At 47.7% G+C, this 26,041-nt stretch overlaps 1 protein-coding gene across 3 annotated transcripts in view; it reads right to left on the minus strand.

Annotated features, from left to right (window-relative positions):
* SLC4A11 (solute carrier family 4 member 11) overlaps nt 1-26,041 on the minus strand; it is a 1,871,484-nt gene that overhangs the window by 859,464 nt on the left and 985,979 nt on the right. For all 3 annotated transcript variants that reach the window (XM_086964299.1, XM_086964301.1, XM_086964302.1), the window contains exon 5: nt 20,151-20,382. In XM_086964299.1, the coding sequence (XP_086820425.1) occupies nt 20,151-20,382 (232 nt within the window). The remainder of the gene's footprint in view (nt 1-20,150; nt 20,383-26,041) is intronic.

Below are 26,041 nucleotides of genomic sequence, written 5' to 3' on the forward strand. Positions count from 1 at the left end.
ATACTGATATATAGACCTATATATGCATATCTGAAAACATCTATGCAGCCTAAGAAATTTCCATGATGGCCAAAGTGCTGAAATTACATAGGTTTGTATAGTAGCATCTATACTCTCCCAACCCCTAAGGAAGAAAGAGAGCTGTAAACATTTGTCGTACAACAATGATTTATTGCCATAGAAAAACCTGTAATTGCAGGCATTTGCCAGTAGGCTGCAGTAGAGTAAAAAGCAAACAAAGAAAACCGACACCTTGCCTTTAAGGCATTAGAATAGGGGTACCGTGCCTTTAAGACCTGCAGGAGACCCCTTGCTCCCATGGTGCACCACAGGTGGCAGTTAGGTCAGTTTTTTTTGGAGGTGCATAAACACCCGAGTACGTCCGCACTCATCATACAATAACTTAGCAGTAATGCTCGTCCGGGGAGGTGGGAGGGTCGCTTATGACTTTGATGAGTATACCCCTGGATGAGAACTAGGATTACAGGTAAGTAACTAATCCTTCTCACCCAGGGGATACTCCTCAATAAAACACACAAGATGATGGACGGAATATTGCACAATGGCAAAACATTCACCCCCAGTCACAGATCTGGGTTTAATCCATCGTTATTTTGCTCACCAAGCCACCCCAGTTCAGATATGGCCATATGCAAATCAGTCTCGACCCTGTGCCTCATGGCAACAGTCCAGCCCGAACTGCCAAGCAATGTCTTCCCTAGACCGGAAGAACAAGTTACTTACCTTCGGTAATGCTTTTTCTGGTAGATACAGTATCTGCCTGTGGATTCCTCACCTTGTGAATATCCCCTTGCGTCAGCAACATTCGGAAATTCTTTTCGTAGCTTCGCGCCGACGTGGACTTGGACATCATAGAGACACAGCATCGCACGCGACTCCGCTGACGTCACAGACGCCCATAATAGGCCCACGCCGGCGTGATGACATCAGTTCCGCCCTTTTTTCCGTGCATTCTAGGCACAAAGACGGACCAATGACAGTAGAAACATACATAGTATACACAGTACACGAAAGTCAAGGTAGCACACACACACAGTGTGAAGCAAATGTAAGGAAACATTTGAAATGACACATTTTCTTTTAACCATAAAACAAATACAATACAGTTTCTCTGGAATAGAAGAGTGGGCAACAGGGAGGCGGGTGGGTCAGTGAGGAATCCACAGGCAGATACTGTATCTACCAGAAAAAGCGTTACCGAAGGTAAGTAATTTGTTCTTCTGATAGATACATCTGCCAGTGGATTCCTCACCTTGTGAATAGAGTCCCACAGCAGTCCCCACTCCCGGAGGAGGGTGTCCACTCTCCTATACCAAAAAATCCTGGAGGACAGAGCGCGCAAAGTGGCCATCCCTCCTCACCTCGGTATCCAAGCAGTAATGCTTCGCGATAGTGTGGAGGGAGGACCAAGTTGCGGCCCTACAAATATCCTCTACAGGAACACCTCTAGACAATGCAGAGGTTGACGACTTAGCTATTGTAGAATGAGCCCTTATACCCTCTGGAGGCTCCTTACCGGCCAAAGAGTAGCAGATCTTTATACAGAGGATGATCCATTTCGAAAGAGTTCTTTTATGAACCGCTCTTCCTTTTTTGCAGCCAGCAAATCCAATGAAGAGTTGGTCATCCACTCGACAGTCTTTAGTTCTGTCCAGGTAAAAGCTCACCGCCATCCTAGGGTTCAGACGGTGTAATCTCTCCTCCTCCTTGGAAGGGTGTGGTGGAGGATAAAAGGTAGGGAGGGTAATGGATTGTCCTAGGTGGAAGGGAGTCACCACCTTAGGTAGAAAAGCAGCCCTGGTTCTAAGAACCATTCATTCAGCATGAATGGTCAAGAATGGGGGCTTGGAACTAAGACCTTGAAGCTCACTTATCCTCCTTGCCGAGGTAATTGCAACAAGGAAGACTGTCTTAAAAGTCAAAAGCCTCGTAGGACACTTGTGTAAGGGCTCAAAGGGAGCACCCGTCAAGTATGTTAAAACAAGATTTAAGTCCCATTGAGGTACAATAAAGGGAGTAGGAGGGAATTTATTTATGATACCCTTCAAAAATCTTAAGACTATAGGAGATTTGAAAAGGGACGGCTGGTCCGGCAAACATAGAAATGCCGACAAGGCCAAGAGATAACCCTTGACTGTGGCAACAGCAAGCCCTTGCTGCGCCAGAGAGAGAGCTAATTTGAGAATATCAGATAAATGGGCTTTCAAAGGGTCTACAGACTTCTCCCCACACCAGGTGACAAATTTGGACCATCTGTAGGAATAAATGGATTTAGTGGAGTCACGCCTAGCCGATAAAATGACATCCACCACATCGTGTGGAAGAAGAAAGGAATTCAAGTTGCCCCGTTCAATCTCCAGGCATGAAAGTGTAATGTCTGGAGGTGGGGGTGTAGAACCTGCCCCTCCATCTGAGAGAGGAAGTCTGCCCTGAGAGGAAGACGGAGCGGTGGGTGAGAGGAGAGGTGGAGAAGATCTGTGTACCACACCCTTCTTGGCCAATCCGGGGCGACCAATATGACTTGGGACCGGTCTTGGCGAATCTTCCTCAGAACCCAAGGAATTAAAGGTATGGGGGAAACGCGTAAAGGAGTTGTCTTCCCCAACTCAACTGAAATGCGTCGCCCAAGGCTCCTTGCATCGGATACTGGAGACTGCAAAAAGACGGGCAGTGAGCATTCTCGTGAGTGGCAAACAGGTCCACCCGAGGAGTTCCCCACATCTGAAAGATGTCTTGAACTACCTCCGGATGGAGCCTCCACTCGTGGTCGGCCGAGAATTGCCGAAAGAGTGTCCGCATGTACATTCAGAACTCCGGCCAGATGATTTGCCACCAGACAAATCTGATGGTCCTGAATCCAGGACCAGAGCCGCAGAGCCTCCCTGCTGAGACACTGCGACCTCACTCCTCCCTGCTTGTTGATGTACCACATCGCTGTCGTGTTGTCAGTCAGGACTTGGACTGACCGACCATGAAGGGAAGGAAGGAAGGCCTTGAGCGCCAAACGTATCGCCCGCAATTCCAGAAGGTTGATGTGAAGCAACCTTTCCTCTGGAGACCAAAGACTCTTGACCTCCAGGTCCCCCAGGTGAGCACCCCACCCTAGAGTGGATGCCTCCGTTATTACTGTGGCCACCGGAGGAGGCAGATGAAAAGGCTTCCCTTGAGACAGGTTGCCTTCCACGCCCCACCAAGACAGATCCGCTGCAGCTTCTCTGGAGATCCTCACTGACTCCCTGAGATCTCCGTTGTGCTGATACCACTGCCTGCGGAGGCACTACTGGAGTGCCCTCATGTGCAAGCGTCCATGGTTGTCCAACAGAATGCATGAAGCCATCAGACCGAGCAGTCTAAGGACCTTCAGGACTGGAACGACCGCTCCATTGAAAAATAAAGGAATATTTTCCTGAATGTCGCGAATCCTTTGAGGAGGAGGGAATGCACGACATACAGTTGTGTCCAGTACAGCACCTATGAACAGGATGCGCTGGGAGGGCACTAAGTGAGACTTGGGTACATTTATCGAAAAACCCAACCTGTACAACAACTGGGTTGTCTCTTGCAGATGCTGGAGCACTCTCTCCGACAACTCTGCTTTGATTAGCCAGTCGTCCAAATAGGGGAATACTGGAATCCCCGACCTTCTGAGATGTGCTGCCACCACCACCATCACCTTGGTGAAGACTCGAGGCGCAGTATTAATTCCAAAAGGGAGGACGGCAAACTGATAGTGTTGCGACCCCACCATAAAACGGAGATACTTCCTGTGCGACTTCAGAATTGGGATGTGAAAATACGCACCCTGTAAGTCAAGCGACACCATCCAGTCTTCTTCCAGCAGCGCTTGAAGAACCTGAGCAACAGTGAGCATCTTGAATTTCTCTTGTTTCAGATAGAGATTCAAGATCCTGAGATCCAGGATTGGACGAAGTCTGCCATCCTTCTTGGGAATCAGGAAATACCGGGAGTAGCATCCCTGACCCCTTTCCTGCTCTGGGACCACCTCTATCGCACCCTTTCTTAATAGAGTCTGCACTTCCTCCTGCAGAAGCAACAGATGTTCCTCCGTGCAAAATCCTTGGCAAGGAAGGGAATTGGGAGGGAATTCCCGAAAGGGAAGGGCATACCCATTATCTACGAGATTGAGAACCCAAAGATCTGATGTAACCGATTCCCAATCCCGTAGAAAGTGGGTAAGCCGACCCCCCCACTGGACCCGCATGATCCCGAATGGCGGATCTAGGCCTGCTTTTCTGAGGCTGGGGGATTGGAGGAGGTGGAGGAGGTGGAGGAGGAAGAGACTGACGTCCACGAGGACGAGCGCTTTGCTTTCCCTTGTAAGATCTGTACAAGGTATTCTGCTGCTGCTGCTGCTGACCTAGTCGGTAACTCCGAAAGTAAGAGCGTCCAAAACCTCTGAACTTCCTGGCCGAAGAACCTCTGATCTGGAGACCTAAAGATTTAGCAGTAGCTCTACTTTCTTTAAATCTCTCAAAGGCCGAATCAGCTTTCTTGCCAAAGAGACCAGATCCATCAAACGGCAGATCCAGCAAGGCCGCCTGAACATCTGCCGAAAAGTCTGAAGATTTCAGCCAAGCCGATCTCCTAGTGGCAACCGCTGTGCCCATGATACGTGCCACCGAGTCAGCAGTGTCCAGACCACTCTGTATCACTTGGCGTGCTGCTGCCTGTGCATCTGATAAAATCTGCTCAAAATCCTTTGTTGGCATCAGGGATCTTAGGAGCTAAAGTACGCATGTTATCCATAAGGGCATGCACATACCTCCCCATAAGGCAAGTGGCATTAGTTGACTTCAACGCCATACTTGCAGAGGAGAAGGTCTTTTTAGCCACCTGATCCTGTTTCTTTGCCTCTTTATCACCGGGCACTTGTGGAAAGGCACTCACATTCTTTTTGGAACATTCAGCTTTAATGACTAGACTCTCAGGTGATGGATGAGACGTCAGAAAAGCCGGGTCTTCAGGAGCAACCCTGTACCTTCTAGCCACACTCTTAGATACTGCAGGAGCTGACAGTGGTTTTTTACACCTCCATAATAGGTTCCGTTAAGGCATCATTAATCGCTAGCAATGGTTCCACCACAGAACTAGGTGAATGCAAAACTTCTGTTAGAAGATTGGACTTAAACTCCACCGCTGGTAAAGTCAATTGCAGAAGTTCTGACGCCTTCCTCATCACTACATGATAGGGCTGGGCTTTGAAGATGCATCTGAGCCTAAAGGCAATTCCCACTCTGGAGAGAAATCCAGCCTACCAGCGTCAGCCAGATCCTCAAAACAGTCCTCCTCCAGTTCACCTTCCTCCATATCAGGAAGTGATTCTATATACCTTTGCTCTTCCAAAAGGCGTTGTGCCTCGCTTCTGGACCTCTCCTTTACACGCTTTGCAGTCGGATCCACCAACGACCCCAACGGAGTCGGGACCGACGCTGGTATCGTATTCGAAGGCCCAGTGGGATGCTCACAAGGTCGATCTGGAGCTGGCGACGCCGGAATCGGCGTCGACGACCTCGGCGGAGCCGGGAATTGCCAATGCGGCGTCGGAGCCAGATCCTTGCAAAATATGTTCATCTGGTACACCCCTACCACAACCCTCCGCTCCGCCTCAGCCTGCCTTGTCAAGGTACCAAGATTCAACAAGGTCAGGACGGGGGGGAAGATCCTTCAGAGTGGCAGCCGCAAAACTTTGGAACAGTCTGCCTGTCGACATCCGCCAAATTTCGCAACTGCTCCCATTCAGAAAGCGGAATAAAACCTGGCTCTTCCCTTAACTACCTCTCCGACACCTGCTCCCAGTTCCCATTACTTACCACTTTAGGAGTAATATCCCAGCGCAAGGATACCTGCTAGGTGACAGATGTGCTATATAACTGTTTTAAATAAATAAATAAATAAATAAATAAATATAGGGCATGAATGGAGCAGGAGGATAGGAGTGAGGAACTCCTAAATTGAAGGCCAGAGGACCCATGGGACCCAAAGGTGCGCCACGCCCTTGTAAAGACGCCATACATTGCGTTTAAAAACGCTGATGGGTCCTGGCCTGGCGTTGGGAAGGGTGGCTGAAAACCCTCAGGCTGATCTTGTGGAAGGTTCGGAGTCGGCTCTTCGACAGGCGCAGAATCGATATCCACTTGAACTTCTTCCTCTTCCTGGGCCGGGGACGGCGCCGGAGACGGATTCGAAGTCGGAGCCGGCGACTGAACCCGCGACTCCGCAGGTGAGGCCTCACCTTCATGATCAGAGACTTCAAGCGTGACCACCTTCGAACGTATCATCTTCGGCGACCTCGACCCTGACTCCTTACCAGAATGACGTCTGGACTCATGCCTCTTCTTCTTAGGTCTCCTCCTCGACTTCGATGCATGGTCTGAAGGAGACTTCGAAGTCGACTCCTCTCGAGATCTGGATCTAGACTTCGATCTCGACCTCGCCCTACGAGAACGAGAACTCGAAGATTTTCCCTTGCCAGCCTTCAGCTTCGCTACCAGGAGTTTGGTCTCTCTTTCTCTTAGGGCCTTCTGGCTCATCTTCCGACAAGATGAACATCCATCCACATCGTGATCAGAGCTCAATTACCAGATGCAGTCATCGTGCGGATCCGTTATGGACATCATCTTCCCGCACTCCCTGCAGGGCTTGAAGCCGGTCTTCTTTGTCGACATTGCGAAGAGACAAGAAACAAAGAAGCAAAAAGCAAATATAAAGGCAACAAAGTCACCAGTTGGCTACTGAGATTCCCGAAACCGTTAGCGTCGACGACTCGGAAAAAAGGGAACTGATGTCATCACGCCTGCGTGAGCCTATTATGGGCGTCGGTGACGTCAGCGGAGTCGCGTGCGATGCCGTATCTCTATGTCGTCCAAGTCCACGTCGGCGCGAAGCTACGAAAAGAATTTCCAATTGTTGCTGACGCAAGGGGATATTCACAAGGTGAGGAATCCACTGGCAGATGTATCTATCAGAATCAAGCATACTAGGACAGGTTTCTGGCTATCAGCAGTCTTCAGCCAGGATAGCTTGACTTCAGTGGCTTAGTGAGCACGGGACCCACGTCTGGGCATACACTTACCACATAGGGTGAACAGCAAAACACACAAGATGGACGGAATGTTGCACAATGGCAAAATATTCACCCCCAGTCACAGATCTGGGTTTAATCCATCGTTATTTTGCTCACTAAGCCACCCCAGTTCAGATATGGCCATATGCAAATCAGTCTTGACCCTTTTCACCCTATGTGGGTCCAGTGCTCACTATGCCACTGGAGTCAAGCTATCCTGGCTGAAGACGGCTGAATGCCAGAAATCGGTCCTAGGATGCTTGATTGCGGTCCATGGAAGACATGGCTTGGAAGTTCGGTCTGGACCGTTCCCATGAGGCACAGGGTCAAGACTGATTTGCATATGGCCATGTCGGAACTGGGGTGGGTTTGTGAGCAAAATAACGATGGATTAACCCCTTGCATGCTGCCGCGATTCTGCGCCTGTGCAGCAAAATCGCGAGTGGGCGGGTTTATGACGGCCCCCAGCCGTAATCAGCACACGAGCACCATAGTGCATGACGGATGGGGGCCATCATCAGCATGCAAGGCGTTAAACCCAGATCTGTGACTGGGGGTGAATGTTTTGCCATTGTGCAACATTCCGTCCATCATCTTGTGTGTTTTGATACCTAACATTCATCATAATCTATGAATAGATTAGCAAACCCATACCCAAAGTCTAACGGACGTGCAACCAAGTACACAGAAAAAACATGAATCAATCACATTTATAATGCAGTTATGTAAACAGATTCCTCAAAGAGGCCTGTCCCACTTGGGAATCGGTCTGTACATCTGAATTTAGGCAGTAATGGCAGGTAAAGGTATGTACTGAACACCATGTAGCCACCTTACAAATCTCAGATATCGGAATGTTGCGAAGGAGAGCTGTAGTAGAAGCTTTCCCTCTAGTGGAACGTGCACGTGGTCTACCTTGTAAAGCTTTGTTAGCTAATTGGTAAGACAGAGCTATACAGGAGACGATCCATCTAGAGATAGACCTTTTTGAAGCTGACAGACTGGTATTAGTTGTACCATAATTAACAAAGAGTCTGTCAGACTTCCTAAGTTGAAGAGTTCTAGCCAGGTAAAATTTCAAAACCCTCCGGAGATCTAGGGAGTGTAAAGACCTCTCCCAGGGAGTGGCTGGTTGAGGGAAGAAAGTAGGCGGTGTGATGGTCTGATTTATATGGAAATCAGAGACCACCTTGGGCAGGAAGCCTAGATGTGTTCTCAGTACCACTTTATTGGCATGAAAGACTGTGTAAGGCTCCTTACAACACAGGGCCTGGATCTCACTCACCCTGCGGGCTGAGGTGATGGCTCCCAAGAAAGCAGCCTTCCAGGTCAAGTGCTGCAAAAAGGCCTTATGAATCATCTCGAAAGGAGCACCCATCAATTGGTAAGCACGATGTTGAGTTCCCAGGGAGGAGAGAGGGACCTCACTGGCGGAAACACTTTCTTAAGCCCCTCTAAGAAATCTTTGACCACAGGCATGAGGAAGAATGAGGTCTGGGAAGGAGACTTCCTATACGCTGTGATTGCCGCTAAGTGAACCCTTATGAAGGGGTACTTCAGGCCTGAACTTGCCAAGTGTAATAAGTATAGGAGAATCACCTGCTCCTCACCTTGAGTCGGATCAAGAGCATTGTCCTTATACCAAATGAAAAACCTCTTCAACTTGAAAGCATAAGACTTTCTGGTGGAGGGCCTCTTCGCTTCTCGAAGAATGTCCATACAGTCAGCCGAAAGGTCTAGGTGGCCATACTGGATGACCTCAGGAGCCATGTCGTCAACCAAAGGGAAGGGAGATTGGGATGTAACACCCTCCCCTCGTCCTTGGTCAGAATGTCTGGGTGGCAGGGCAGCCTCCGGTGAGGAACCTCTGACAACTGGAGGAGATCCGGGTACCACCACTGGCGTGGCCACTCCGGCGCTAACATCCTGGTGTTGGTCCTGTAGAATTTCTGTATCACCACCGGGATCAGACGGAATGGAGGAAAAGCGTACAGCAATGTCAGACCAGCTGATCAAAAGTGCACACCCCCGTTATCCCTGCTGGGGGAATCTGGACGCGAAGACGGGGCATTTCGCGTTTGCCGCGTCTGCGAACAGATCTATGTCTGGCACACCCATTGCGAAACACCTCCTGAGAAACATCTTCGTTGAGCACCCAGTTGTGCGCTTCATCGAAGTCTCTGTTTAGGCTGTCTGCCTGAACATTCAGGATCCCTGGAAGGTGAACTGGCACAATGGAGAGACCCTCACCAGTAGCCACCACCAAATGGATTGAGCTTCCAGAGAGAGAACTCGTGAACTGGTACCTCCTTGCTTGTTCAGATAGAACATCGTTGTTGTATTGTCTGTCTGAACTTGAATGTGGCTGGACTGCAAAGACAGGTACAGGGACTTGAGCGCCCGATAGAGCGCCCGTAACTCCAAGAAGTTGATATGGTAACTTCTATGTGTCTTGGACCAGAGACCTTGTACCTGAAGCTAGTCCATATGAGCACCCCAGCCGTGCATTGAGGCATCCACGACCACTGTCTGCATTGGAGGCGACTGATGAAACGGAACTCCTTGCAGCAGGTGAGAGCGTTTTATCCACCATCTGATGGAGTCTCAGCAACTTGATGGAGAGAGACACGATCTTCCCAGTGGTGGCCTGACCTCTGAGACCATTGGTCCTCGAATGCCTGCTGCAGAGGCCGCATGTGAAGGCGTGCATTGGGCACAATGTAGATGCACAAGGCCATTGATCCCAGTATTGACGACACTTGTCTGGCTGTCGGACTTCAGGTGTCGAGAAGGGTGCAGCACTTCAGAAGCATTGATGACAACCTATCCTCCGAAGGACACACGCTTGCCTCTGCAGAGTCCAGGGAGGCGCCCAGGAAGAGTATTCATTGGGTGTGGGTTTGAGGACAGACTTTTTGTAGTAGACTTGCAACCCCAAAGAATGCATCAGGTTGAGACAGAATGCGAGATGGCTCTGAAGCAGTACAGGTGTGGAGCTTTTCAGGAGCCAGTCGTCTAGGTAGGGATAGACTAAGATCTTCCACCTGCAGAGGAAGGCAGCCACCACCGCCATGCACTTGGAGAATGTCCGCCGGGCGGATTTGAGGCCGAATGGAAGCACTCTATATTGGTAGTAATGAAAGGCTATCTGGAACCTGAGAAATTTTCGATGCTTTACTGAGACAGGTATATGGAAGTAGGCGTCCTGCAGGTCGATTGCACACATCCAATCTCCTTGGTGAAGGTGCGGAAAGATCTGATGTTTGGTTAGCATACGAAATTTCTCCTTTCTGATAAACCTGTTCAGTAGGCGCAGGTTGAGGATAGGTCTGTACTCTTTAGCTACTCCTAGTTTTTGGACTAGAAAGTAGGGGGGAGTATACTCCCGGATTTCTTAGAATGGGAGGGACCTCCTCTATGGCTTTCTTTGTGAGAAGGGTAGATACTTCGCCCTTCAACACCTGACTTTAAATTTGAGGTAGGTGCTAGGATTGTGGGGGCACTTGCGGAGGAGGAGACTTTAACCTCAGCAAGTAACCATGCTGCACTATATTCCGCACCCATTGTTCTCTTGTTATGGCTTTCCACGCTTCTAGGTGACAAGCTACACTCCCTCCCACCGGAGTGGCGAACGGTTGAGGAAGAAGCAACGACTCCAGGCTTGGGAGGCTGCTTAGAGGAGGACTGCTGCTTGTTCTTGCCTCTTCTTCTTCCAGGGTGGCTTTGTTGGAACTGGGATCTTTGTTGGTTCTGGGAGGACCATTGAGGGGTATGAACCCTCTGTTGAAAGGATAGTTTATCACCCAGAAGGAAACGTTTCTTGAATTCCTTGAGCTTTTCCAGACCAACAGCCTTGATGGTATCCATCTCAACCTTCATTTTGTTTATCTCGTCGTCAGCGTGAGCCCCAAACAGAGATGAGCCATTAAAAGGGAGATTCAGAATTTTCTTCTGGGCATTAGGCTTGAGGCCTGTGAGGCGCAGCCAGGCCGAGCGTCGTTAACAGACTCCATGGGAGTAGCCATGAGCGGCGAGATCTTATGCGTCCCCTGCAGCACTTATCACCTGATTGGCTACTAGCCCCCCTTCCTGTAGAATTTCAGTGAAATCCTGCTGGTCTTCGTTGGGAAGCTTCTGGGTGAAATGTGTGAGGGAGTCCCAAAGAGACCTGTTGTATCTCCTGAGAAGGGCAGAGGCACTTGCAACGTATATTGATGACGCTGAAGTATTGCACATCGTCCTCCCATATGAGTTCATCTGTTTGCTATCCTTCTCAGGAGGCAGAGGATGATGTAGAAGCAGAGTGGGATTTCATGGCTGCAGCCACAATGACTGAGTCTGCTGGTGGGTCAGCCCTGAGAAAAAAGGGGTCCTGCCGGAGCCTTGTATTTTTTGGCGATTCTGGATGGCACGGAACCCACCGTCGCAGGAGTGAGGAAGGTGGCCATAGCCGGTTCCAAAAATCCTGGCACCAGTGGTATCAGCGGTCTAGGAGCTGTCCGGTGATGCACGGTGTCAAAGATGACAGATGTGCTATAAAAATATGGAAGAGGTGGGCAGACTACAGAGGATTGTGGTTGGATCCCCCGAGTGAATTGAACAATCCCCCTGGTGATTGATGTGAGAGGGGCTGTCTGTGGGGTTGGGTCCTGCTCGGCATGGGTGGAGGACTCTGCTCTGGTTGCTCCTCTGTGTAGAGGTGGCTTGCTCTGTACGATTCATTGGTATCTCCTGCATGGGGCTAGGTGGTCATAAGCGCAATCTGGGGTGGGTGGGTGGGGGAGGGGGGTAGGTTAACTGGCTCGCCGGACTCAATTCTCTAGTGGAGGAACCTGTTTCTCTGTTACGTCCAAGGCCCGCTTGAATTTCATATGTTGCTGTGGCAGTGGCCTCTGGGGTGCAGAGCCCTGCGCCGTTAGGTGGGCGCTTTGAACGAGTTTTTATTGGATGAGGATGTATTTCCTTTATTTTGGTGCCTACTGCAGATGCACACAGAGAAATAAGGCTGACACTGATACATGTTTCGTTGTCCATTTATAAGCAGGCTGAGCCAATGGGGTGGGGGTTGGTGTGAGAAGTTGGCCAGATATATAGTGCTCACTATTCTAGTGATCACTGTGTATCATACCAAACGACCCTTATTGATGATTGGTTGTAAGTCAACCTTATAGACCAGCTATCCTAGAAGCATGGACAAGAGCAGTCTTTAGGCTAAACTATAGAGGGCGTGTTAAGCCAGCTGTTACACCATCACATATACCCCTTGAACACCAAGTGAAAGGACACCACACAAGTTATGAAAATAAAGGATATTTATTTATAACAAGTCTACCCTGAACTCTTTATGAGTCAGGGAGCTAAGCACAATACAAAACTCTTAAGAAAATACTTCAAGTTGCACAATTTACACAAATGCCCGAGGGGCACGAAAAACCATATACTCTAAAAGTGGAATGCGAAATACTAGCAGGTAAGTAACAAGATCCAGAGGCTTCAGGATCGCTAGAACTACACTACTGAACCTAGGCAGGAGGCCTAGGGAGATCGGGTGCAGAGTGTGCACTCTCACGTGGGACAAAGTCTATGGATGCTAGTGTTTCTAAAGTCACTGTTTCCGGACGAATCCGACTAGGTAGACTAAAAACGAAAAAGGATCTGGACACTTGGATAGTGAACCTACGTTGGAGCACCGAAATGCTCGGGTTACCTAGCCCAGGGGCTGCGGCTGCATAGGGTTCAAAAGACGTCGGGAATCCTCGTTGTAGTCTATGGAGCCTGAAAGAAGAAGTTGCTGGCAGGCGACCAGTGAAGAAGTTCGGTGTGATCCAAGCCTGGATCGGTGATGGAGATGACCTGAAAGCAGAGAGGACTCAGTTCTTAATCACTAGCCAGTGATTGTGCGGGCACCAGGATGGCACCGGAGGAAGTCACCTCGACCAGGTGAGTGGGCGATTCTGGACTCTGCAGTCACACGGGCTAGGAGCTGTTGTCGGCGACCAGGCTGGAGGTGCGAGCTGTCCCACGAGGGTCTCTGCTGATGGCGATGTTGGAACCAGGTTTGGAGCAACAAGCCTTGGCAAAGGCAAGCCCCGCGGTGGAGTCAAGATGGCGTCTGGAGTGGACCAGGAGGGTCCGGGGTGCTCCTCGGGCCAGAAGGGCCAGTCTGGAGCAACCAGACCAGCGATGAAATCGTCGTGGTACGTCGTCAAGAGGGCCACTAGCCAGCAGGCAAGTGGCCAGACAACGCGGTGAGCAGCAAAGAGCAGAAGGGCCCCACGCAGATCTCGTGGATGCTGGGGGGCTGGACTTCGGTGCTGGAGCTGCTCAGAGTTAGGGCTTCTCAAATCCCAAAGCACTCACTCGAGGATCCCTCCGCGGTCATGCTGGTTAAGCGTCGTGCAGTTTTGGAGATGGCCGGTCCCTCAGGTCTCGTCACACCCACGAATCTCAGCTGGGTTGATGATGCAGGTAGAGGTCAGAGATGCCAGGGAATCCGGGTCTCGTCGAGCTGGGCAGTCTTGATCCGGAGGATGGACTTACAGAAAACCGCGATGCTTAGATGGTGCCTGCGGGTGCAGGGTGGCTACTCCTTAGCCACAAGGGAGAGTCTTCAGAAGGTATCAAGAGTTCCTTTCGTGGAAAGTAGTTCAAGATTCAGAATTATCTAATTTGGGAAGGGGGCCCGCACCTACCTTTATTCTAAAAAAAGGGTCTGGCACGCGACTAGGTCCTGCCCATGGGTGGGACCAGGAAGGGGGTGGTTACACCCCTCTCCCTTGTCCGGTCTTTTTCCAGCTCAGGGGCTGGTGTGCCCCTGGAACGGGTTTAAGCCGGCATATGCACAGTGAGCACCGGGGTGCCACTTGCAGTCACCTTCCTCTTAGCCCTGCCTACCTGGGATACACAAAACCCTGTCTGGTATGGTGCTAGCACCGCCCCTGACAGGAAACCCTTTGTCCAAGCTCTCCTCGCTGGAAGGACTCCCAGCAGCAGGAGGTCAGACTTGTGTCTGTGGTGGCAGCATCCATTTTGTGATGCTGAGGCTCGAGTTAGCTTTAACCGGGGTTCACAGTTACATACATGTCGTGTCCCTCTAGAAGGGTGGAATGCTAATCCCGTCGCCAGAATTGGCGAGGGGTTAGTATTCCAATTCGTATGACACCTTACTCGACATGTTTTGATAAAGCGATACCAAAGATAGCAAATAACTGCGAGGATTATAAGGCACTTAAGAGTATATGGTACGCGTTATCATGGAACAGCTATTAGGACTTGGTTCCGCAAGCTGTAAACTGGCTCAGCTCATGCCAGAGCACCATCTCACATAATTCCAAGCACTCTGCCTTCAGGATTGATAAGGCCTGCCATAGCAGTGACTGATAGGAATATATGTGTCCATTTTAGGGCTAGATATAGGAATACTATATCTAAAGCAAAGGGTGATTACAGCACCTTGCCCCAGCTGTCGTGCAGCCAGTTGTGTCAGATTTGGATGGCCAGCCAGGGGTGGCATAATACATGCTGCAGCCCCTGGTAGGCCCTGGGTCCACCTATACCCTGGATACCTAAGGTATACTGTACAGGGACTGATAAGGTGGCCCAGTACCAATTGGTAAATGCACCTAAGGTACATGTGTGTCAATTTAGAGAGAGAACAGCGAGGCTGTGGGTCTGATTAGCAGGCCCACAGCCAGGGAAAGTCGTAAACCAATGAAGCAAAAAAAGCAAAAATCTGGGGTGATCATAGGATTGCAGACCCTACTCTCCTACAGTTGGGTGTTTCCTTTTTAGGTTCCTTATACGTTCATTGAGCACTGATATATAGTCACAATACAACTGGACGATATGCCTGATCTATGCATGCTGTGCTGCCCTCAAATTCAAGGTTCTACAATGTTATTCGTGTCTAGGTCTCCTCATGGATCTGCATTCAATCTCGTCACAATTCCGTCCGGGGGGGGGATGCACAAACTGCTTATGTACTGTAGTGTTTTTCATGCAATACAATAGGTTTAAAAAAAAAAAAAAAAAAAATGACAGATGTGGGAACCACAGGGGTATGCAAGGTGATGTGGAGTTTCTTTGCACCCCTACCCAGCACATCTGTGAAGGTCGAAATGTCTATGGGCGACACCCGTGATGGGGGCATTGAGGAGAAGGTCGGAGAGTAGTCCCGGAACGTAGATCTTGTAGAGGAAGACCATGTAGGTGATCTTGTGCGCTTCCTTTTATGGGGTCTGTCGTGAGGACGGCAGTGACTACCCCTGGACCTAGACCGTCGTGTAGAAGGAGATCTTCGTCTGGAAGGCGATCTTGGCCTGGGAGAAGGTCATGGCCTAGGAGGCGATCTTGGTCTCCTAGGGGGAGATTAAGAAGGTCCAGCCGGAGTGCTTTTCCGAGGGGAGGGTCCAGATACGTGCAGGGGTAATCCGAGCCCGGGCTACTGCGGCTCCCTGACACCGTACCTTAAGGGCGGCGAGGCGAAAGACTGTGGGCCCTCCCCTCTGCAGGTTTAGGGGATGCTACTGGTAAAATCTCCACAATGTGCAGTCCTGGAGATTATGACCGATCTCCAGATTAGAAACAGGGAACCGCCGTTCCTGGTTTCTAAGTCGGATCACACTAGGGCTCCACTGTAACTTTGAAGGTTTATGACTGAATTGCGATTGTTTGAGTGAAGAGTCTCCAGACCTTTTTAATCTGGATAATACACTTTATTACACGCCGATATTACTTTCCTATCAAACGATAATTGATAAGTCTAGCAATAGCCCTGAAGAAGTCTGTGGTCTATACCACCAGAGACGAAACACGTGTTGGCGGCTAGATTGTCTCAAGAAGAACGACATCGTAATGAATGGAGATACGAAGACCATCTTCTTTGTGATTTATTTGAGGAACTTTATTGACTCTTGCTATTAGCACAGGATATTTCTTGTATTAGATTTATATGTGGTACTGTGTTTTCACAACCCATTTGGTTGATGGTGGATGGCAATCACCTTATCCTTGGAAGTTTCCGTATTGATACCCTAGATTTTGTCACAACCCAGCGCAATTATCACTCAGCCATCCCTCATCTTTAGCATTATATAGGTATATATGTGTATTTTCTATATGCTCCGGGATCCCGCACATGGGCGGAGATTATTCATAGATTATGACTATTGGAGTATCCCCGGGATGAGAATTTCCTCTTGCAGCTCCCTCAAGCGAAGGTGAGGTTTCCTCCTAGGTGAGCAGGCAAGTGGTTTCTGTAGAAACTCAAAAGTATGATCAGGGTATACAATATGACCCACCTACCGGTCTGCAGTAATTGACTTCCATGCGGGGGCAAAAAGGGAAATTCTTCGTTTAGATGTGGTTGCTTTGAGGGGTAGAGTGAGAGGGGGAGGGTGTGGGGGGGCGGGGCGCAGAGGCAGTGGCAAGGAGTCAAGCTCATTTTTGGTTACCCTTTTAGCATGCTTGCAAAGCACTCTTCCTTCAACCAAAAGATGTGCCATATACTTGTCTTTTGTTTCTGTTGGATTTAGAGCCTTGGTTGTATCTGGGGGATAATATGGCCAGTCTTGATCTTCGTACTGACTGAAGCCGCAGAGATAGGCCTGGGATCTTTCTTAACCATGAAAAGTTGTAAGCCAGGACGAAAATTCTGGAGGGCTCCACTGGATTGTGCTGTATCCATATGTAATTTAGTGGTCTGCAAGGCATGAACAACATGCTTTCCAAACATAGCTAATATCTTTGCTTGGACTTCCGGACAGAAAGCTGTAGACCTCATCCATCTCAGTCTACTTAATCTAGCCTCTACTCTCAGCTAGCAAAAGTCTGCATTTGAAAAGTCCACTACAGTGTCAATGATAGCTACTGAAGTTGTTGCCCCTTCTTTGATGATAGGTTTAGCCATCTCATCCTTATCCTCCGGAGGAGAGTCTGGTTGGATGGACAACTGGTCACCTTCCATTAAAATAATAAAATCACCCCACTCCTCATTATCTCCATCATCTGAAAATTTGCCCTCTTCCCCCATACCTGATCACACAGAACCCAGAGTCCTCATATGCCATATCCTTAGGGGTTGACTGTATCAGTGGTGGTGTGACCGCCCTTGGAAGCTTGTCCATGAGAGGTGGAGGTGGCAGCGGAGGTGTTGGTAGCAGTGTCAGTAATGGACACTGTGGTGGAGGATGTGCAGACATAGGTTGTACGGCAGGCTGTATGCAAGAGCAGCCTTTTTTAAAGGTGTCCATCAGTTGTAACATTGCCAAAAATCCAACAGGCATTTGCATGATCTCAGTCTGTACAGCGACTAGCGGGAGACATCCTTGGTGTAATCCTCAACTATGGCCACGAAGGTGCTGTCAACTGTCATTGGGGACGAGGCTCTGGTCGTTGAGGATCTGATCAGTCAAAGAAAGCTGTCCCACAGGTAGCAGCGGGAGCATAGACGGTGGTGTTTTTTCTTCGTCATTGACAGGCGTCATGCAGTAGGGAATGGAGTTCAGTCATGACATCAAGGGAACTGGACTTTTGGGCAGGATTTTAGAAGGTTGATGTTTCTCCGGTATGGAGTGTTTTTCCGAAGAAGCCCCAGTCTTTTTCTATGAGGAGGTGGCTGCAGGCACTTTAAGCATCTAGCTCGGGGGAACTACACAATTTCGCTTTTTTGCTGCCTTTGTGAAAGTGCATGGTGAAGAACTTAACAGAACCATCCTCAGATGGGGCATACTCTTTAGGAGGGTATTACTTCCTTTCCAGTGTACAGGGGAACAATCACCTCTCTTTATTTTTCAGAGTCCTTAAATCAAAGTTTTATAAATGTTGCAGTGTGAATCCTTGAGCGCTGGCTAAGGACAATAAAACACTACTCATGGCCATAAGTAGAGCAGGATTTGATGTAGAAAGTTCATGACAGTACAAACCCAGAAATAAAATGGAGATTTACAAGAAAAATACTCTGAAACAACTAGAAGAACACTGAAGGCTAAAGATGGCGTTTGCTAAGCTCTGCGGTCGACCAGAAAGCATCACAATAAGGACAGAAAAAGGGCTGAGCAGAGTTCTTAGCAGGTACACCCTCACACACGATGAGCAGTAAAAATCAGAGCTATAGTGGCCTCCATGGGGAATAGGAGAGCTCAGCACTTCCACCTCATTGCCTGAAGTTGGGATTATTTCAAATTAAGCGGTTGTGCAACTAAACACTGTTTAGGCCACGAGCCATTTCAACACTATTACTGCTATTTAAAGTTATTGCCTGGTGACGGAGAATGTTTAGAGCATGTGAATATATGAAATCTCCAATGCTGGAAAAATTATCAAAACCACTCACCCCTCGACTCTGGCTGATCATCCTCTAGCTGCAACTGCAGACTGGAGAGAAACTATGAAATCACAGCACAAAGATCATGTTTTTCAATATACTTTGATCTAAGCACCATCCAGTTATCAGTCTGGATATAGCAATGAAGCTCTCACCAAGAAGATTTGTTGCCGGATTCCCTTATTAAAACCTTTTGAAGATCTCATCGCTTTAAAATTGTCTCAAATTAATTCTGCCTTTCATCACAATCAGGAGATCATTTTACCACTCTACTATTCCTTCAGATGAAGAGGCTCAGCTATATTCTTTGGATTTTCCTAAGGTAGTACAAGTATATTTTAAGAGGTGTGTAAATTAGGAAAAGTGATAATATTTTTGTTAGGCAAGCTAACAGGGGCTTTAAAGCTTCGCTGTCATCCTTAGGTCAATGGAAAAAAACGATAAGTATTCTACCTTCATGGATATGATGGCACCCTTCTGGGCAGAGTGGGTGGGTGCTTCAATTAAATATATTTACAAAGCAGTGAACTGAGGCACTCCTCTCATATTTGTATTACATTAGAAGTGGAATGTAGCTTACAGTTCAGATGTGCTTTTTGAAACAAGTGTTTAATCAAAAGCAAGTCAAGTATACATTTGTATAGGTTGTGGGGAGTAATGTCAGAATAAAGATTTTTTGGTGTGAATTCGTCCATGCGTGGCTTTTTGGTAATTGTTGCTGTGAGAAGGCATAATGCTTGGCACATCTTCTCAAGTAAGGAATGGGACGAGGAAGAGGATAAGAATGTAATCTTTGAGTTACTTGCTGGTAATCTTAATTCAATTTCTTCGTACTCCTCCCAGTACTTTTAGCCCAAACTCTTCTCAAGTGTATAAATATGTTGAAGTGGTGGTGTTTCTATATTAACATGTTTTGGGATTGGTGGAAGTGCTTTTCGGAAATTAAACTGCAAAGAATATCATTCAAAATAAAATTGATTCAATTTTCGTAATTCAGTGTGTATTAGTCTTTCATTGTGCCATGCGATGAAACCTAAATAACTTAAATAGTGTGTTCAAATATGATGAGCATCCGCTGTTCCATATCCTACAACCTCTATTTGAATACAGGGTTTGGCACTTGGCGCAGCACTGGAAGATGTTTGACTAATCAACCTCTATCAATGCTCCAAATTGTACATATGAGTAATTGTTTAGTATTTTCAGAAAGTTGTAGAGGATCAATCTCGATGTTACACAAATTAACGCAGAAATTCTTTAGACCACCTACATCTGGTCTGATTCGGATTAATTTAGATTCCCTTCCACATCAGGCTACGCACAGCCATGAATAATACACAAACAATCTAAGTATGTGAAGCAGCTTATTCTTCAATTGCCGAGTTTTAAACTGCACTTTAAATAGATTTTGAACAACATTGTTTATTTACCCTTCACATTTCACAAAAGGATTCTATGCATTAACAAAGTGGTGGTCTTGTGTTATAGCTCAAGTTCCCCTTCCAAATATATTCAGAAAGATCACATTAGGTAGTTACCCTTTATTGTGAAATTATACCAGCATAGCAGAAACACTTTGCGGCTAAGAAACTCGCTGCAATTATTTGCATACATGCATTAATGGGCGAGTCGCCTCCTGTTATTCAAACCTGTAACGTTTTAGAGAACATTGAGATAAATGAACAAATACATGTTACACTGATTAACAGTTGAAAAACATACCTTTCCCTTCTCTTGCTGTCCCTGAATCAGTGAATAAAGTGCTCATGATTTTGTCAAAGTTGCAACTTGGCTCTGTATTATCGGAGTCTTCTGCAAAATGTTTCAGCATTTCTCTCAGGATGTCATCAAGAGAGGTTGCAGTCTCATCTAGAATGATACTGGCTCTGGCCAAGAATCCATCCAGGTCACGGTGTGCTCGCACCTCTTCTTCAAAATTCTTTAATTTTAGATACTGCACGTGGAAGTCAAGAGCATTATTAACACGGTATTGGTAAGATGTTGGCCAAGTAAAACACAAAAAAGAATCCAATCATCCCTTCAAACTATAAGAAATTGTCATCTATTGGTTTCTAAAACACTGGAACAGCCATTATATGGTATAGTATCTTACCTGTAATTCTAGTTCTCTCGCAGGGGTTATTTAAATGATAGTCATAAGCAATGAATAGTCCCACCCATGTGCAGGGACCCCGGAGCACTAACCTCAGATCTTTTTGAAGGCTAGAGTAAACTGATAATAATGGAGCATGAGATTATGTGTCCTCTCCACCGGGAGGAGGGAGGGCTGCTTATGACTATCATGGAAATACCACTACGAGAGAACTAGAATTACAGGCAAGAAACCATTCCTTTTCTCATAGGGGATTTCCATGTATAGTCATGAGCAATAAATATATTAGCAAGCTCATCCCCCCTAAGGCGGTGGAGTAGACCGAACACTACCAAAAAAGAAAAAAACCTTTTAGGAGATTATATTTCTGAGGGACGATTGTCCTACTTGTGCATCCGCTCTAGCATGAGTGTCCAGGCAGTAATGTCTAGTGAATGTATGGATTGACCTCCATGTAGCTGCAGTGCAAATATCTGCTAAAACAATATTCCTTATTAGGGTTGCAGTCGCTGCCTTCCCCCTGGTAGAGTGAGCTTTGGGCCTACCAGAAAGGAATTTATTGGCTACTTGATAGCATTAGAGAATGCAAGAGACAATCCACCTAGAGTTTGACTGTTTAGAAGTTGCTGAACCTGTGCTGACTGGTCCGTAATTGAGAAATAGCTGTTGTGAACTACGAATGGGCTTTGTCTTGTCCAAATAGAATTTTAATAGCCTTTTCACATCCAGCGAATGGAGAGCCCTCTCTGCTGAAGACGAAGGGTTTGGAAAAAGCATTGGTAAAGCGATAGTTTGGTTTACTTGGAAATCTTAGATCACTATTGGGAAAAACTTGGGATGTGTGCGTAACACTACTTATGAGGAGTGGAATACCGTGCAAGGTTCATGAGTGCAAAGAGTCTGAATCTAACTCTCTTTGCTGACGTAAAGGCTACTAAGAACGCGGTTTTTCATGTGAGATGCTGCAATGAAGCTTTGTGAATGGGTTCAAAGGGAGGCAGCATGAGCAGAGACAGTACTACATTCAGCTCCCATGGAGGAGAAGGGCGTCTAATGGGAGGAAAAACCTTCTTTAACGGCTCGAAGAAATATTTAATGACTGGAATCCTAAAGAAAGATTTGTGAAGGACTTTTCCTATATGCCGTGAGAGCAGACAGGTGGACTCTGAGAAGTATTGAAGGCCAGAATTTGGCAAGATATAATAAATAACCCCTTCGATGCTCATGACGAGCTCAGCTCGTAATGAGGCACAGTGGAGCTGTGCTGATGACGAGCTGAGCTCGTCATGAACAATGGGATTTCCAACAATTCAGCACCGGAGGAAAATCTCTCTAGCAGCGATGGTGATAAAGGAGAATCAATTCTTTCTGGCAAGACGTGGGATCAAATTGGTTGAAAGAGCACCAAATACAAAATCGCTTCCATTTAAAAGCATAAGCTATTCGTGTAGATGGTCGCTTTGCTTCCTTTAGAATGTCTATACAGGCCTGAGACAGGTTTAAATTACCGTACTGCACTATCTCAGAGCCATGCTGCCAAACTCAAAGATTAAAGGCTGGGGTGTAGCAGTTGACCTCAAATTCTTGAGGCTATCCGGTCTGCAAGGCAGTCTGAGATGTGGATGGATAGACAGGTTAAGGAGGTCCCGAAACCACAGCTGTCTCAGCCATTTTGGGGTGATGCGTATCATTTGGGCTGTTGTAGACAGCAGTTTCTGCAGGACTATTGGTATTAATGGTATTGGAGGAAAAGCGTAGAGAAATGTATTCGACCAGTCTATTCATAGAACAGTCTCTTGGTTGGTAAAATCTGGAAGCGAAGTCGCTGCATTTTTTGTTTTCTTCTGTGGCAAATAGATCTATAGAAGGTGTGCCCCACAAACTGAAGATACTTTGTGTGGCTTCTTCATTCAGTACCCTCTCGTGGTTTTCGTTGGAAACCCTGGTTCGCCTGTCTGCGTGGATGTTCTGTTCCCCTGGAAGATGCGCAACTACCAGCATTAGATTCCTGGCTATGAGTCAGCGCCAAATCGATTGGGCTTCTTGCGGCAGGGCTCTGGACCTCGTTCCCCCCTGCTTGCTCAGGTAGTACGTGGTGGTTGTATTGTCCGTTTGAACAAGCAGATTGTTGGTCGTGAATGAAGGATGAAAAGCTGTGAGTGCCAGGTGTACTGCTCGAAGTTCCAGAAGGTTGATATGATACTTCTGTTCTTTGGAGGACCATAGTCCCTGTATCTGTAAGTGATCCATGTGGTCTCCCCAAGCGAGCAGTGAAGCATCAGTGACCACGGTCTGTGTTGGTGGAAAGGCCTTCCAACCAGAAGATTCTTCTGGGAACACCACCACTGGAGAGATTCCACGGCATGAATTGAGAGGGTGATCTTGTCCTCCCAGTTCCCTGTGAACTGGTTCCACTGGTCCTCCAAGCACTCCTGGAGAGGACGCATGTGGAGGCGAGCATTGTTGGTCAGGAATATGTAGGAAGCCATCGAGCCCAGGAGAGAGAAGACAATGCGTACTGATGGATGGGTTATTCGCTGAAGATGGAGACATTTTTGGAGAATGGATAACTGTTGTTCCTCCGGTGGAAACATCTTTTCCTGCAACGTATCGATGGCAGCTCCTAAGTAATGTAGAATCTAAACTAGAGAGGACGTGGACTTTTGAACATTGACGTGCAGAACCAAGAGATGAAGCACATCGCACGTCCGTAGGAAATGCTCTTGGGCTTATGCCAATGTGGATGCTTTGATCAGCCAATCGTCCAGCTAGGAATATACCAAGATTTTTTGTTTCCGAAAGCACTGCCACCACTGCCATGCATTTGGAGAAAGTCCTGGGCGCGGACTTGAGGCCGAATGGGAGAACTGCATAATGGTAGTGGTTCTGGCCCACAACAAACCTGAGGAACTTCCGATGGGAATTTGTGATCAGAATACGAAAATAGACATTGTGTAGATTTACCGAACAGACCCAGTCTCCCTTTTAAAGTTGAGGGTAAATTTGGTGCAAGACTAGCATCCTGATTTTTTCCTTCCTGATACACTTCGCAATGCCTAGGTCGAGAATCGGCCTGTACTCGTGTCTAGCTTGGTTTTGCACTAAGAAGTATCGGGAGTAGATACCTTGACCTCGTGTTGGTTTCGAGGGACAGGTTCCACCATTTTCTTGCGGCACGGAATGTTGACTTCTTCCTGTAAGAACTTGAGGCGAGACGTGGACGCCTTCGGAGGAATGGAAGGTGGTGGGGAATTGAATCTGAGACGATAGCCATGTAGGACAATATTCAAGTTGTAATGTTTTGCCACTCTGCCAGATAATTTACAATGCTTCCCCCTACTGGTGTGGGTAACAGAAGAAGGGGAAGAGAATATTCAAGGTTTTGCTGCAGCAGGTTCACGTCCTCCCCGATTTGCTTATTGGGATTTACGACCTTTCTGTGGTTTGCGCTGCGACTGGTACAGCCCCAGATATTGTTGCGACCTGCTGGACTGCCATTGAGGGGTTTGAACCCTCTGTGCGGAGAAACGTCACTGGTAAGGGCGGAATGAACATCTTTGTTCGGTACATTTTTCTAGTCCTACCGCTTTTAAGGTAGCCATCTCTATTTTCATTCGTGCCATTTAACCGTCAGCATGTAAGCCGAAGAGGGTGGAGCCAGAAAAGGGTCAATTTTGCAGCCGTAACTGAACGTCTGGCTTCAGAGATGTTAAACGCAGCCATGCTGATGTAGAGAGATGCCGTGGCAGGAGCTGTGGGCAATTAGAAGCGAGGAGTCCGCTGCTGAGCTGATTACTTAGTTCGAGACCATAGCCCCCTCCTGAACAATTTCTAAAAAGTCTTGCCTATGTTCTTTGGGTAGGTGGGGTCAGCAAAGTGAAGGATCGAATCCCACAAGGAACGCTCATATAGTCCTAGGAGGGCTGTGACACTGGCCACTTTCATTGACAAACCGGCATGCTGCAGATCTTGCTTCCTGATGAAGTCACCTTTTTGCTCTCCTTATCTGGGTAGAAGAAGCAGACGGAGAGGTGGCGTAAGATTTTCGTGCCACTAAAATCACCACTGAATCAGGAGAGGGGGTGAACACGTAAGAAAGGGTCCTGATCCACTGGTATTTCTTTAGGAGCCTTGATGGTGCTGATTTTGCCTCCGCAGGCGTAAGGAACAGCTCAATGGCTGGGTCCTGCAGGTCTGGCACCAGCTGAAATAGTGGTCTAGAAGCTGTGCATTGATGGAGCGTATCAAAAATGTCAGACGTTGATGGAGTAGGTGTCTCCATAGGTATGTTCAGTTTGGTTGTGCCGTGAACAAGGACCTCTTTAAAAGTATTGATGTCATCAATTTGGGAGGACGAGGTTGCGGCGAATCTGACAATGTAGGAGAACAGTCTCTGGTAGATAAAGACGCATCTCTATGGTGCAGACTGCATGAACATGATGTGGACCTTCGGTAAGAGTGGTGCCGTGTTGTGATCTCGTGGATGAGTGGGAGCGTCCATGTCGAGATCAACAGCGCAATCTTCACTTAATCTCCTAGGAGCAGGTGTGATCTGAGGCACCCCAGGAGCAGTCAGAAGAGGTGCTGGTACTATTGGATGTGCCGGAAGTTGAGGTACTGGAAGAGGAGGTGGAGCTCGTGACGCTGGTAGAAGTGGCACTGTGGGAGCAGCTGTGTCCAGTGCAGGAGGTACCGGGGTGGAAGACCAGGTATTTCCACCAATGATGGAGAGAAAAGGATTAAGTGTCAGATGAGGAGTAGATTCTCCTTTTGGAGGACTCTTCTCTCCACTACACCGATGATCTCCTTGACGACGTCAATCTCCGTCATCGACTGGCCTTTTACGACCTGCTCCTAGACATTGACCCCTGCGGGAGTCGCCCACTTGGCGACGAACGGCTTAGATGTGGACCAATCATGTGGTCGATATTTCGCCGATCTTCTACCTATCTTCTCTTCCCTGCAGGCAAATCTTCTCCCTGTCACGTAGGGTACGTCTGGAGAAGGTTTTGTAGATGTCACAGGAGATCGGAAGATGAGAGGAAGGTAAACAGAGAACGCAGACCTTGTGAGGGTCTGTTTTAGCTTTTTTTCTGCCACATCTAGGACATTTGTCGAAAACAGATGGCCTTTTAAATAGGAAAAATTCTTTCCTATGAGAAAAATACTTTGCACCACAGAGACGGACAAAAGACGTTGAGTGAAGCAAAACAGTGATGTATGAAGATTTAACTTGAAAAAACTTTAAAGGATTTTCCTTGCTTCCTGCCTTCTTGTATACAGTCCACTAATCCTGCCATTTCTGACTACATCTGGCAGTCATAGCGGCCGATGATGGCCAAAGCATTTGCTCCCCCGATCGGGACTGAGTCCATTCTACGCCCTTCGCTATCAGGTGGAATAGTTATTGGGGTAGATGGGAAGGGTTCTTGGATCGTCTTTGTGCCGCATTGGAGATTTTCAAGTCCGGGTTGCGGTGTCCAATAATGCAGGATTGAGA

The sequence above is a fragment of the Lissotriton vulgaris genome, chromosome 3_2 (genome assembly GCF_964263255.1).
Source record: "Lissotriton vulgaris chromosome 3_2, aLisVul1.2, whole genome shotgun sequence".
Lineage (NCBI taxonomy): Eukaryota > Metazoa > Chordata > Amphibia > Caudata > Salamandridae > Lissotriton > Lissotriton vulgaris.